The sequence below is a fragment of the Castanea sativa genome, chromosome 11, assembly GCF_040712315.1.
Source record: "Castanea sativa cultivar Marrone di Chiusa Pesio chromosome 11, ASM4071231v1".
Lineage (NCBI taxonomy): Eukaryota > Viridiplantae > Streptophyta > Magnoliopsida > Fagales > Fagaceae > Castanea > Castanea sativa.
In genome coordinates this window covers 38,043,519-38,058,735 of record NC_134023.1, presented here as the reverse complement: position 1 = coordinate 38,058,735, position 15,217 = coordinate 38,043,519, and the positions used below count along the sequence as shown (strand labels likewise).

The 15,217-nt window shown below is 33.2% G+C and overlaps 1 protein-coding gene across 1 annotated transcript in view; it reads right to left on the bottom strand.

The window, feature by feature from the left end:
* Nucleotides 1–15,217, bottom strand: part of LOC142617128 (uncharacterized) — a 31,928-nt gene that overhangs the window by 8,587 nt on the left and 8,124 nt on the right. The window contains exons 3-4 of the mRNA XM_075789836.1: nucleotides 9,732–9,779; nucleotides 4,436–4,866 (exon numbers count right to left, since the gene is read on the bottom strand). Of these exons, the coding sequence (XP_075645951.1) occupies nucleotides 4,436–4,866; nucleotides 9,732–9,779 (479 nt within the window). The remainder of the gene's footprint in view (nucleotides 1–4,435; nucleotides 4,867–9,731; nucleotides 9,780–15,217) is intronic.

Here is a 15,217-nt window from a genome sequence, read left to right as displayed (position 1 = left end):
AATTGAAAAATAACAAGAAAAAGGTTTTTGTATTATGCATCTTCAAGATGTGTAATTGAGGTTGGCTAATGAAATTTACATTTCATGACTGTGTACCTTGTTTAGCTTTGATGAGCTTATTTTTTTTCTACACTTTGCTAATTTGTGCTATGTAGTGCTTATATTGTGTAAGTTGTTTATGGTTTTTAAACACATGATCTCGATTTTGAGCTCACATTCTTTTGATTGTAAGGACTAAAAAAATCATAGGAGAAAGGCATAAATAACCATCTCACCACTTTACTCGCCAATCATGAATACCTGTGTGCAAATCATAAAAGTCGTGCTTGGTAAGGTGTAGCACTTGTACAACAAAATTCTTAAGGTGTTATTGTACGTTAGTTAAAAGAAGCAAAAAGAAAAATAATGAATAATATGCTTCAAAAGAAAAAGAAAAATTAAAATCAATAAAAAAAAAATGCATGTTTGCAAGCGTGTTTTCTAGGAGAAGTGGAAGTTATATGATGTAACTCTTTAGATGATAGTTACTTTCAAACTTATGTGATGAATAATGTAGAAAGTGTATTTATTTTCTGTTTACATACCACCTTGTGAGTATCTCATGCACTTGCTAGTTGAACACACCACAAGCAAAACTTTGTTAAATTTGGTTCATATGATTGTGTTGTGATGTTTTTGTGGCCTACCAAAGTTAAATTTCTTGAAGTGTTTAATGCATCTTTGGGGTGTGAGAAAAGAAAAGAGTGAGGAGTTTGATAAAGTTGAATTACCTTTTGAAAAATTTGATTTTGAAAATCATTTAAAGTCATGAACATACATGTCATACATAAAATAAAATTTTTTTAAAAAAAATATAGTTTTCAAATGTTTTTGCCAAAAAAGTTTTTCCAAATTTTTTTAAAATTTTTGCTCTTTGAAACTCGACCGATCGAGCTTATTCTTCGATCGATCGAAATGTGAAGGAGAAAAACTGGATTTTCTTTTAAAAGTCTCGGGTTTTCCCGATTCCTACCCGATTCCTCTAAACCGATCGAGCCTATTTTATGTTGTTTTCGATTCCTGTCTGATTCCTCTCAACTGATCGGATTTCGAATTTTTAAAACATATAAGAATCAGATCTGACTTTTTCAAAACATCTTTTTGTCTATCTCTTCGATTCCTCTCTCGATCTCTCATCTAAAATTTTTTTTTGTCATTTTTGTGGTCAAAGCTTCCAAGATTTTCTTCATCTATATTAGGTAAGACCTTTATACCCTTTCTTTTTCATCATATTACATGTTTTCATGCATTTTTCATTGATTTTTTCGCAAAATAGAAAATCTGGGATTTTTTAATGAAAATTTAGTTTTTGTTCAAATCTAAACCATTGGTTTTTCTTCATGCATCATTTAAACATGATTCACATGCTTTAATTTCAAAAAATTTAAATTTTATTGGAAATTTCAAAATTAGGGTTCTAAGTTCTTGAGAATTTGGGGATTTTGTGAAATTGGACAAAATTGTTTGAAATTGGCTAATGTTTTTGATAAATTGAGTAATTATAACCTATTTTATACATGTTGTGTTGTTCAATTGATCAATATAAGGATTTTTGAGAATTAAGTTTTTCAAAATTGGGAATTTTTCTATAATTCTTAAATTTACCTTGTCAGTTTTGCAAATTTCGATGATTTTGGATTGTGTAAGAACATTAGATCATGCATAATGCAAGATTAAATGTCATGCATCATATAATTTTTAAATTTGCATGTTATCTTGTCTCTAATCCTTCTTATGCAGTCTGCCCTTGGTTTTTACACTTAGACATGGCTCCTAAACCTAGTGGGAAATTTAAAACTAGAGCCAAAAGGACCCTTGGTTCTTCCTCTTCATCTAATTCTACTGTAGGTGTTAGGTTTTTGACAAAACAATATGAGGAAACCTATGAGACCTTGAAAAAATATAGGTCAATTTGGGGTGAAAGGGAGATAGTTCTGAGTGAGTTAGATCCTTCCATTCGTAGGACTCTTGTGGCTAGGAACTGGGTTTCTCAATGTGAGTTGTCTAATACTCCTCCTGTTGCCTTGATTAGAGAGTCTTACTCTAATCTTTCTGTTTATTCTGAGGACACCGGTGGTCATTATTTAACTACTTGGATCCATGGTCAAGAGTTTACTATAAGTAAAGAAGTTGTTTCTGATGCTTTAGGAGTACCCATAGTTTGTAAACCAGTTTATCCTTACACTGAGTTTCCTACTGTAGATGATATGGTGTCTCTTCTTTGTGGTTGTCCTGTTTCTTGGGGATCAAAACCAAGAATCAACTCTTGTGAGTTTACTGAGCTTAACTCTTTATACTTACGGATCACTTGTCATAACATCTATCCTATCTCTCATGTTCATACAATACCCATAGAGCGTTGTGCTTTTCTTTATGCTCGTATCACTGATGGTTTTATGTGTTTTCCCTCTATGTTTATTAAGACTATTGTTGATGTCTATCGTAGTAAAAGTGAAGGTCAAAAGCTTTTCTTCCCTTTGTTTATTTTTAGGATTTTGAGATATTTAGAGATGTCTGAGTTCCCTTCCCTAGAGTTAGTACATATTATGGCCCCATAGGAACTACCTATCTTAGACAAAGATAGGCATAGATGAAGAGTGCTGAGCCAAGCACTGGAATGTTTAAGAGACCAAGAGGAGATGCTTCTACTATCTCTAGTGCCATGCCTGCTCCTGAGGAGATTTATGTGGAACCTATTGCAGCTGTGGATCCTGCTGGTCATCCTGAGGATGTTGATCCTTCAAGAGCTCCTCCTTTGTCACTTCGAGCTATGATGCAGTCTATCATGACGACTCAGGCTGCTCAGGGAGAGTTGCTTGATGAGCTCTTGATGAGGTTGCATCCTTGAGAGCTGACTTCTCAGATTATAGGAGTTCTCTTCCACCACCTCCACCCTTTGAGGACTAACATTGCCTTTGGCAATACAAAACAAAAAGGGGGAGTAGATTTATGTATATAATGGGAGTTCACTATGTATTTTGACTAGGAGTACTTTGTTTTTATTGTATTTTGCTTTATTTAGTTTTGATGTATTTATGTTTTTAGTTATTTTCTTTGTTTCACTTAAACATTGATGTGATGAGATTATGATGGTTGATTATTTGAAGGTTATTCATTTTGATGTGTTCACTATCTACTTGTGTGTTTTGGTGTTTTCAAAGTTTAAATTCTGTTTAGAATATTTAACTGTATTTTCCACGCATGCGTTTATGAGTTGTTTTCAGTGTTTCAGGAATTTACAGGTTAAATCTTTCAACAACTGCTGATTATACTAGCAACTAATAGTTAGTAGTTGTGTAAGATATGTATTTGGACAATAACTTGTATTTGAGCTAGTTTTTATTTAGGCATTGCATTGGTATATTTGTTTTGTCATGGATTGACAAAGAGGAAGATTGTTAGGTTCTAAAGATTTAGATTAAATGTTTAGAATCATAGTTGTAATGTGTTGGCAAACCGAGTGCAAAACTAGTCTAGTCTAAGTGTTTAGAGTGTGCTTAAATAAGTGTGTTTCAAGACTGCATAGTCTAGCTGATTGCAGAAAAGAGAATTCAATTTTTGTCATTCTCGACCGATCGAGAAATAGACCCGATTGATCAAAAATTGCAGATAGGGTTTTCTGTAGAAGGTTATTTTAGTCCAATCTCAACAAAAATGTTTAGGGTTTCACTTAAACTTCTACACATATAAAAAAGAAAACCCTAGCTACGTTTTGGAGACTTTTGAAAGACTTGTGTGTTATTCTTTGTGAGATTTGAGAGATTCTGTACCTTCTAACTACATAAGATTTTACTAGAGCTTAAACTACAATCAAGGATTAGTAGAACTAGTTGTTGCATTAAAGATCAACTACTAATGGTGATTTAAAATCTTTGAGTGGAGTTTCAAAGTCACAAACAATGGTATGCTTGTATTGTTGTTAATGCAAGAAGAGAAGGAGTCCGTGGATTCGAAACTTGCACGTGGACGTGTCAGTAAGTTACTACATTAGGTAGCATTAGATTTAGGGTTAAATTTTTTGCAAAAACTCCAATTCTCTTATAGTGAATTTGGTTTACTTTAAGGATAGTTAGGTCAAATCCTCCCCAGGTTTTTACCTTGAAACTTGTTAGTTTCATTGGTTTTCCTAAGTAATCATATTGTGGTGTTATTTACTTTTCCACAACTTTGCATGATATGATTTATTTGTTTTAACCTAGATCTGAAAATTAATCTAAGTAATCACTTGGTTAATAAATTAGGTTAAACAATCTGTTTAAGGGGTCTAACACAAACTCTTAGAGAGAAAATTTAAGTTTTTTAATTGAAGGAAGAGAAATAATCTTAAAACAACTATCGTCTTTGTTAAAAAAATAAGAATAAAAAAAACCAAGAAATTTAAAGTGAGAGAGATAACCTTAAACCACTGTAGTTCTCTTTGCATCTTCAAAGCTGCGCCTGGGATCTGATTAAGTGATGTAGAAGCTGCTGACATCCCTGCCATATGTAATAAGTTATTTTTGTTGGCGAAATCTGGAAAACCTGCCAAACCGTTTTCAATATTAAGACCATGAATAAGGCTAAAGATGTTGGCTCGACGATATTCGACAGCAACCGAAAAAATGTTTCTTGATCTTGCATCATGGCTCCACACAAGTTGTGGATTCACTTTCACCATTTCAAAAACAATCTCAAAAATCCCTTCCTTTGTTGCACGGAGGATGGCATCTTCAACGCGACCAGCCCTTATTTGTTGAATATTTGAAATTGATAACTGGTCCCTCATGCGTCTCAGGAGTTCATTAGATAGGAAGTGGGCCAACTTCATTTCATATAGATGCTTGATACCTTGGTTAATAATCAAAACATTGTCAACTTAAATTATAAAACAAAAATATCACAATTTCTATTGCTCGTAACTATCTAAGCTACCTTAGAGATTAGAGTAGTCCATTTAAGTCTCATTTACTTGTCCCCTTAATTTATTTAGCAAAGAGAAAAGAATTTCTGATCCCATGGACTTAGTTTGATAGTGTTAAGAAGTGAGTAAGCATGTGTGCTTATAATAAGTAACCAAATTACCTAATAAGTTCGGAGTATTATTTTTGAAGTGAGCTTTAAGACTAACATTTGTAAACTCTATCCACTTGTATTCTTCATTTTCATTTGGTGAGAATAAGCAAGTGAAAACATTAAAACTTTAAAAATTGGAGGGAATGTAATAAAGAACCAATTGGAGTCAATGTGATGTTAATATTTTCAAATGGACATGGGAGGAAATGTAAATTTAAAAGAACCAATTGGAGAGAATGTAACTTGAAATTTTCGAATATAAAATTAGATTCAGGTAGAAATATGAAAGTTGAAACTCTAACTTTTGAGTTTTGATTATGAAGGGATGTAACTTTGAAAAAAAAAAAAAAATAGTTATTTTAGGAGCTGTGTGTTCCCATTTTGAACCTTTTTTTTTTTAAACAAAAAATAACCAAACTAAAAACAATAAATAACCAAACTAAAAACAATAAAAATTAGTTATACTGTTCTTAGTTGGTATCATTTTTTTCTCAAAAAAAAAAGGGTGGATTTCAATCCAATTGTCAAACACGCAGAAGAAATCATGTGAAGTCAAACAATTAGAAATTAGTTATATTAAAACCAAATATGAGAGAAAATCTAATTAAATTCTAAATTGGATCTCAATTGAAGTCTAATTTTGAGTCATGTGTCAAACAATTTTCTTAATTTGGTGCATGTATTTTTCACTCATTGCAAAAAAGGGGAGTTTGTTAGTTTTATATTAAAGGTGACACCACTTTTAATACAAATTATTTCTTTTTAAAATATAATAATTCTATAGCAAATTGAAATTTTAGTTTTAAAATTTTCATTTATTTCAAGAAAATTAGAAAACTCCTTTAAAAAAACAATTCTTTTTTAAATATAAGAATTTGATAGGAATTATAATTGAGTAAGATAATTTCAAGATAGATTTTTCCTATAAATATAATTAAAAAACTTAAATTGTAATTATAGTTAACATAAGCGATAATTTATATGAGGACGAAATTAACTTTAAGAATATAATTTGAAAAGAAAATTTGTTAGCCTCTAAAAGTGAACTCTTATTTTTTTTCCAAGGTCCCCACCAAGAATAAATTTTTTTATTAAATTATAATATAACGATCAAAAACATAGTTTATGATATTGACTCTAAAACATAATATAAAGACCAAAGTCATAAAGTAAACATATAAAAAAAAATCTACAACAAAGGTCAAACTATTCTAGTCCAAAAACCAAAAAAAAAAATCAAACAAACAAAATAAAATGTAGATTTTCAAATAAATAAATAATGTAAATTGCAAACTACATTCCTAAAGTTTAAAGGTGTTTGAATTTTATACCATGAAATTTCAAATTTTGGATTTTACCCCCCTGAAGTTCTGTTCTATTTGCATCAATAGCCCTTCATTTATATTTTCCATTAAGTGTCACATAAGCTTGCTACACATGTTTAGTTCATCTAATAAAATGATGCTTGTAGGGGACTTGGGCCAGGTGATCGATACTGACCCACCTGTAAGCCAAAAATAACCTGGGGGGATTTGGGCCGGCCCGAGTCTTGTCGGGATGGGCTCGGCCCAATAATAAGTGTATAAGGATCTGGAGAGCGATACTCGGTGAACTCGTTAAGTGTTCGGTCGCATCTCGGCCCAATACTAATTGTCCAGACAATATGAGATTAATGAGGAAGTAGAGAAGTTTAGATAGTCAACGAATACTAGGAGTGCTTTTAGGAAGTCCTTGTCAAATACTATTTGGCGTCTGGAACAAATTTCAAGAGAATTTTCAGAAGACGTGATAATCCCTTGGGATTCTGGGTGAAAGTGTGATTACATGAAACTTGGTGAAACGCTAATGATTTGAACCCTACTCAAAAGAGAGTATATAAGGAAAGGAATAGGTGGAAAGAAAGGGGGGACTAAGAGAAAACACCATAAGGGAGGACAAAAGAACTAAGGGAAAGATACGGGAGAGAAGAAGAGGCAAGCTCTACGACAGAGAAAGTATTTGGGCTAGCAACCACCATAGTGCTCTTAGTTGGGCTATTTAGGCTTTGATTGAGGCTAACCCATAGGACTATGAGGAATCCCACCAACAAATAGATTTGGGGCTCGAATTCACGCTCTTATCTACGTTAGTAGGGTTGGGCACCACAATACTGTTAGGATGTGTGCCTTTAAATCCTATTTTATGATGCTATGTATTTTATTATGTATGACTTAATGTTGTATTTAATAAAAAAATTTTGTTATTATCTAAAAATAATGGTAACATGAATATTAGAACATTATCATATAGTCCATGAGATGCATTGTATGTGATTTATGTGATTTAGTCACAGAAGATGTAAATCACAAATTCCTTGTAAACTTAAAATGTAGTTCGTAGTCGGTGATAAAAATTGAGCATTTCATCTGCGAAGATTATAACATATCAACTAATATGATTTTTCTTGATCATGGAAATGGAGATTTCTAGTTGATATGTTTTAAGAGTTAAAACATATTGAACTGGACCGGTGTGAGATTTATTATTCTCTTAACGACTGTCAAATGAATAATAAACTCACGACTTATATTTGCATGAACTCTTAATCCTGAGAGAATAATGGACTTGACCATGAAGTGTAGGTTGCTTTAATATATCAGGAGTGAGATTTAGAGTTACGGTCAAAACCTCAGTATGTTGGGCAACCATATTTAATGTTGATGGAACATATATTTTCAAAATGAAATTCATAATCTCTTAAAGGAGATACAAAATATTCCCTTGAGATAAGTTTAATGGGTTTGTTATTCAGAATGTTAGGCCTAACTATTTTAGTAAATAGTTACTAGAGTATATATTTATGAAATTGAATTTCATAAATATATGATGAATAATTTAAAGGATTAAACCGGGTACTCAAGGATAAGATGTAGTAATTTACAAAGTGGCAGTTTACATTCATGACTTTGTGTTACTACGAATATTTTACGAAGGGGTTGCATGTACAATAAAGTCTCGGGATATAATTTATTGATAAGGCCTAGAGTGCAACTATATTTATATAGTGGTATTAAATATAATTTATGGTAACTTTGGACTTATCAAGAGTTGACAGAAAAGCCCAAGGCCCATTGGAGCTAGTGTCTTATTGGTCCCTTTTGGTCCCACTCCAAGCCACACACTTAAGCCTAATTGGAAAGGCCCAAAAGGCCAGCCCAATTAGAATAATCGGTTAGACACAAAGAAAGAAACATACAGAATTTTCTGTAAAGATTTTTGTAAGAACAATATTGTGTAGTGGTGCAAGTAGCGTTAGACACTCCTTGACATTCTCCCTATGAAACTGATTGAGAGATCACACATCTTGGGCATTAGTGGAATTAGAGTGAAAATTGAAAGTGTTCCCAAGCGCTTCTGATATTCGGTTTTGAAATTCACCGCTTCAAGGTACACTCTCTTGTTCTCAAATTCTGAAACTTTTATAGTACATGTTAACTTTTATAAATGAAGTAGATCCGTTATTTTTCCGCTGCGCATATCCATATTTCCATCAAATGCCACATTAATTTTATTGTTCCATGTCATTTTTAATTTTTTTTAGGCTACAAAAATGATGTGTCATCATTTTATTGTATATATTGAACACACGTGGCAATTTTATGTGACACTTAATGAAAAATATAGATGAAGAAGCTATTAATGCAAACAGAATAGAACTTTAGGTGGTAAAATTCAAATTTTAAAATTTTAGGGTGTAAAATTCAACACTCCCAAACTTTAGGGGTGTAGTTTGTAGTTTAACCTAAATAGAATGAAATAGTAATACTAATAAACTGCAACTATATAACTAGAGTTAGAGCTACATAATATCAAACTTGAGATGTTGGTGGTACAATGGATGAGTAATTTTATACTAGGTGTCCCTATATTTTAAATGGGCCTTAATTTGTGCTTAATGTCATTCCATCTCATTAGAAAAATTTTGAATGTGTAATACTTGCAACAATTTAAAACTATTTTAAGTCCATCTAAAACTACTTCTAGCTCATTCTATTTAGATCCCATTTGACATTACTCCCAATATATTTAAAACCTATATTTTCTTTCAAAAACTTATTATTAGTTCAAATATAAAATTGAATGACAAAGTATACTATGTTCTAAAAATTTGTTGTTCATATTTTATTTGAAAAATGCACGCATGAAATAAATTTACTACATCACAATAACATAAGTTAAGATGTAACATAATTTTTTTCCTCTAATATAAAATAAACAAGCACTAAAATTTTTACTTTTTACCAAATGATAATTTAAAATGATTTTTTTAAGAGTTAGCAAAATATAATATTGACGATATTTATTTATGGAAGAATTATACTATACATCTAATTGCATATTTTAAAATTTATTCTTGTATAAGCATAAGGTTACAAGCTAGTTAAATTAATGTGCAAAACTTAGACATAATTTTTTAGGTTTAGTACAATAGAATTTCCAATTAAATTTAAACACATAGTTATATTAACTAATAAAACACAAATAGTGTTATTATTTTAAAATATATATAATTCAAAACAATTATATGTTTAAATTTAATTATATAATCAATTTTATTGTACCTAAGGAATTATAATAAATTGATTTGTAAAGTACAATACCCAAAAGAGTTCGGAGATTTGAAACTAGTTGGCTCAATGAAGATAGCCCTGCAATGTAAAACCTTGCTCAATTGTGTATTTGAAAATTATTACTCTATATCAGAACAGATGATTATATGTGTATATATATATGTAAAAACCTAAATTTTAACCCTAAATTCAAATTAAATACTAAAATTTAAATTTCATTATTTTCCATCCTATAATTTCACGTTGTTGTGAAATGCTTTCATCACTGTTTTCTATGATGAAAGCCTCGAAAGGAAACATGGAGTAGTAATCCTAATTGAAAAAAAAAAAAAAATCACAAAATTTGATTGTCAATGTTAGTCATCACATTGGTCTCTCTCTAAAATAGTGTTAAGAGATGGTGCAAGCATGAATACAAGCAGATGATACAAGCACAGATGCAGAAGCATGAAGACAAGCCACTGAAGCTATTATCTGCTTAAGCGACAAGTAGTTTTATTTGTATAGGCTATACAATATGTAGATAAGCTTAAAATTATAATGTGGAAGTTAGTTAGTTGGCAACGTCTACAAACTCTTAGCTGTTAGTTCCTAATTTCCCAGTTCTCTAATTATGTATTTAAAGAACAAATTTCTATGATTGTATCCTTCTAACATATCACAGTTTACAAAATTTTCTCTCTCTATTTTACTTTCTCCCAAACATTATGATTCTCAATATGGTATCAGAGCATTTTTCACGTTTCTGCACTCTTTTGTGAAAATTTTCTTTCTTTTCTTTGTTCATTGCTTTTTATCTTTTCCTTGTAAAAGCTTGAATTCTTGTTCTTGAGAGATTTTGATGGCAACAAGTGAGAATTCTCAGCCTCCTCCAAATGGATCTTCTTCTTCATCTCCGATTGCTTATCAACCTTCTAGTCCATATTTTCTTCACGGTGGAGAAAATCCTTGACTCATTTTGGTCTCACAATTGCTTTCAACAGAGAATTATCCAACATATATAGTTCAATGACCAAGGCACTCTCAGCCAAGAACAATTTGGGTTTTGTTGATGGATCCATTCCAGAACCATCGAATCCTGATTCTCCTCTTTTCCAAGCTTAAAAGTGTCATGACATGGTGATTTAGCTCATGAAGTTTGTAAAGATCTAAAATGTGCGATATATTCAGAGAAATGGTCAAAGACTTCTTGAATTGAAGAAAACCTTAGCTTGTCACACTCAAGGTTCACTAACTGTTGGAGAGCTGAAGTTTTTGTGAGAAGAATTAGTCAATTACTGAATCCTCCCTGCTTGTCCTTGTGGAGCTATGCTGAAGGTACACGATATCTTTCAAGAAGAATATGTTCTTCAATTTCTCATGGGCATGCATTAGAAGGCAGATTCTTTTAATTGTATGAAATTTATTGAGAAAATGATTTCATTGATCTGAGTAAAACCAGATAATTACAAGTGTTTATATACTACACTAAGCAACTAAGTAAAGCCAAAACTAACTTAACTGATCTAACAAACTTCCTAACTAATTAACAGAGGTGTACAGTTAAGTCAATCACGTGTAGCTCACATGTTCACTAACTAATACTATACTACATGTAGTTTTTATGCTTAAACTACTTGACATTGAGCTCTGCAGCTATCTGGACTTCTGGACTCGTGTAATTCACTAGGCTGCACTAGTTTCTTTGATTTCTGATACTCCCCCTCAGGATGGACATCATGAGAAAGAATGTTGGAGATGCCCATCTTGGTAAGAAGACCAGAAAATTGATTCCAATTCAAAGCTTTTGTCAACAAATCAGCTAATTGATATTGAGTTCTAATATCCATTAACTTTATAACTCCTGCTTGCACCTTAGCCCTCACAATGTGACAATCTATCTTAATATGCTTTGTACGCTCATGAAATACTGGATTAGTGCCTATATGGATTGCTGCTTGAGAATCACTGAACAATAAGGCAGCTTGATTGTGTTTAACATTCAGATCCTTAAGTAAATACAAAATCCATGTCACTTCACACACTGCAACAACCATTGCTCTGTACTCTGCTTCTGCCGTGGACCTTGAAACTGTATTTTGCTTCTTAGACTTCCAAGAAATCAGAGAGTCACCAAGAAATACACAGTAACCTGTGATGGAACTCCTAGAATCAATGCATGCAGCCCAATCTGCATTTGCAAAGGCTTTGATGTGTAAGGAGGATTGAGTTGAAAACAACAAGCCTTGTCCTGAAGTGGCTTGAAGATATTGAATTACCCTATAGGCTGCCTTGAGGTGAGGCTCTCTAGGCTTAGACGTAAACTGGCTCAATCTATGCACTGAGTAGGTGATATCTGGCCTATAAATAGTAAGAAATAGCAACCTCCCTATCAATCTTTTGTACATACCAACATCAGCCAATAATCTGCCTTCATTTTTGCTTAATTTCAGATTGACCTCCATGAGAGTTTTAACAGGCTTACATCCAAGCATTCCCACATCATTGATCACTTCAAGGGCATACTTTCTCTGGCATAATGAAATGCCTTTCTCAGACCTAGCCATTTCCAAACCCAAGAAGTATTTCAGACTACCTAGGTCTTTCAATTTGAAATGCTTATCTAAGACAACCTTCAAGTATGCTACAGATTGAGGATCATTGCTGGCAATGAGTATATAATCAACATATACCAAGAGTGCCATGAAAGAAACTCTTGAGTGCTTGGTGAACAAAGAGTAGTCTACCTTAGACTGCAAAAAACCAAGTTGCAGTAGAGTGGTTGAAAACTTGGAATACCATTGCCTTGAGGCTTGTTTAAGACCATACAAGGACTTATTCAATTTGCACACAAGCTCCCCCTTGCTAGGCAGGCCTGGAGGAAGACACATATACACTTCTTCATGCAAATCACCATGAAGAAATGCATTATTTTCATCCAATTGGTGAAGCGTCTAGCCTTGCACAGCAGCCAAAGGCAAGAAAAGGTTAATAGTAACCATCTTGGCAATAGAAGAGAAGGTCTCAGTATAATCCAAACCCTCCTGTTGAGTATAACCTTTGGCAACCAACCTTGCTTTGTATCTCTCTACACTACCATCAGACTTGTATTTGAAATTGAAGACCCACTTACACCCAACAGCCCTTTTATTGGGAGGCAAAGGAATAAGAGACCATGTGTTATTGAGTTCTAAAGCCTGAAGTTCAGCTGCCATGGCAGCATCCCAATTAGGATCACCAACTACTTAATGGTAAAGCTGTGGTTCTTGAATGGTGGAAATACTATCGCATAAATGAGAGTAAGAAGGAGAGCGTTTGTGACTAGAAATATAATTGGCAATAGGGCATTTTGTGGAAACAGCATTGCACTTATAGGCTTGAAGATAAGCAGGTGGTTTAGAGACTCTAGTAGACCTCCTAGGGAGAGGATCACAAAGAATAGGACTAGCTAGAAGGGAATGAGGAGCATGGACAGGTTTTATAGACATAGAAGAAGGAGAAAGATCAGGAATGGGAGTAGTAATGTCATTAGGAACAAAAATAGACAAATCCTCAAGAAGATCAATAAAATGTTCTTCAAGAATAGTAGAGCAATAGAGCTTAGGGGTCTAGGGTAGGAGCAGAATGATGAATAGAATCAGTGATAGGCAGAGATGGAGCATTAGGAAAACAATCATGATAAAAGGGATCAGTTTAAGATAAAGCAATAGAAGCAGGAAGAGACTTAAAGGGAAACACAAATTCATGAAAAAGAACATCTTTAGAAATGAAACAAGACTTGGTTTGTAAATTCAAGAGTTTATTGCCCTTAACCCCAAAAGGATACCCCAAGAAAACACGCTTAAGATCCCTAGGGTCAAACTTGCCTCTATTGTGAGAGAGAGTAGAAGCAAAACATAGACAACCAAACACCTTGAGATGTAAATAATCTGGAAGTTGATTGTAAAGAAGCTCAAAAGGAGATTTGTTATTCAAAAGAGGGTAAAGGAGTCTATTTATAAGATGTACAACAGTGAGGATACAATCACCCAAATAAGCAATAGGAACATTTGATTGAAGTCTTAAAGCTCTAGCAACACAAAGTATATGTTGATATTTCCTCTCCACAACAGAATTTTGTTGTGAAGTGGCAACACAACTATGTTGATGAATGATGCCATGAAACTTAAAGAAGTCAATCATTTGAAACTCAAGTCCATTGTCTTTCCTAAAGACTTTAATAGACTTACCAAATTGAGTTTTAATCATGGTATAAAAGGATTGTAAGAGAGATCTAGTTTCAGACTTAGATTTCATAAGATAAACCCAAGTTGATCTAGTACAATCATCAACAATGGTAAGGAAATACTTGTGACCTGCAACAGTAGGTACCACATAAGGACCCCAAATGTCACAATGTATCAAATCGAAAGGAAATTCAGATACATGATTATGAAAAGGAAAAGGAAGCCTTTTATGCTTAGCTAAAGGGCAAATTTCACAAATTTCATTAGAGATAGAAGTGAGATCAGGAAGTACATTCTTCAAAACAAAAATCTTAGCATCAGAGGGATGCCCAAGTCTGGAATGCCAGACAGAAGCTAGAAGTTTTACATTATTGACTACATGAGATTTATTTGTACTAAAAATGGAATGGAAAATAGAATTAAAAACAAATTGGAAGGATGGAGTAGCCTAGGACTGAGTTGGAATGGCATGAGTATCAGAAGGGCTATGTTGAAGGAGATACAACCCATCATGAACTTCACACACACCAATCGTCCTCTAGCAATTAAGGTCCTGAATGAAACAAAAAGTAGATAAGAAAATGAGACAGCAATGCATTTTCTTGGTGAGTTGGCTGACTGATAAAAGGTTGAAAGAGAAAGATGGAACACAAAGTACATTGGTTAAGATCAGATTTTCAGAATGACATATAGAACCAATATGAGTTACTAAAGCAGTCTCACCATTAGGAAGTTCAACCAGACAATTAACAATAGTAAAATCAGTTAATAGATGAAAAGAATACACTATATGATCTGTTGCTCTAGTGTCAATGACCCATGTATTACCACTAAAAGCTGTTTTGTGTACAATTTGGGCAAAAAAGACAAAATGCCTCAAATCAGGACAAGTAGAACTTAACATACCTGCCATGGTGAGAGCATCTGTGGTACTGGAAGAAGAAGGAACAACTGGATTAGACTTAATCATATTGTTGGCCATGTGTGCTTCCTTTTTGCCCATATTAAACTGAGTCTCCTTGCCACCAGAGTTGAGATGAACAACTTGCATTTAAGTCCCTAACATGGTCAAAAACTGCTGACATTGCTCTTAAGTGAAAGGGAAAGTAGCAAATGTAGGACCATTGTCTGCACAAGCCTTTTGAACATTGACTTGATTTACCATAAAGTTCTTGCCTTTAGGTTTGAAGCCTAGAGGAAAACCATGTAGCTTGAAGCATTTTTCCATGACATGTCCCAGCTTCCCATAGTGAGTGCAGATAGGTCTGTCTCTGCCTTTGGAATTCTTTCCTCCATAAACACCAAAATTAC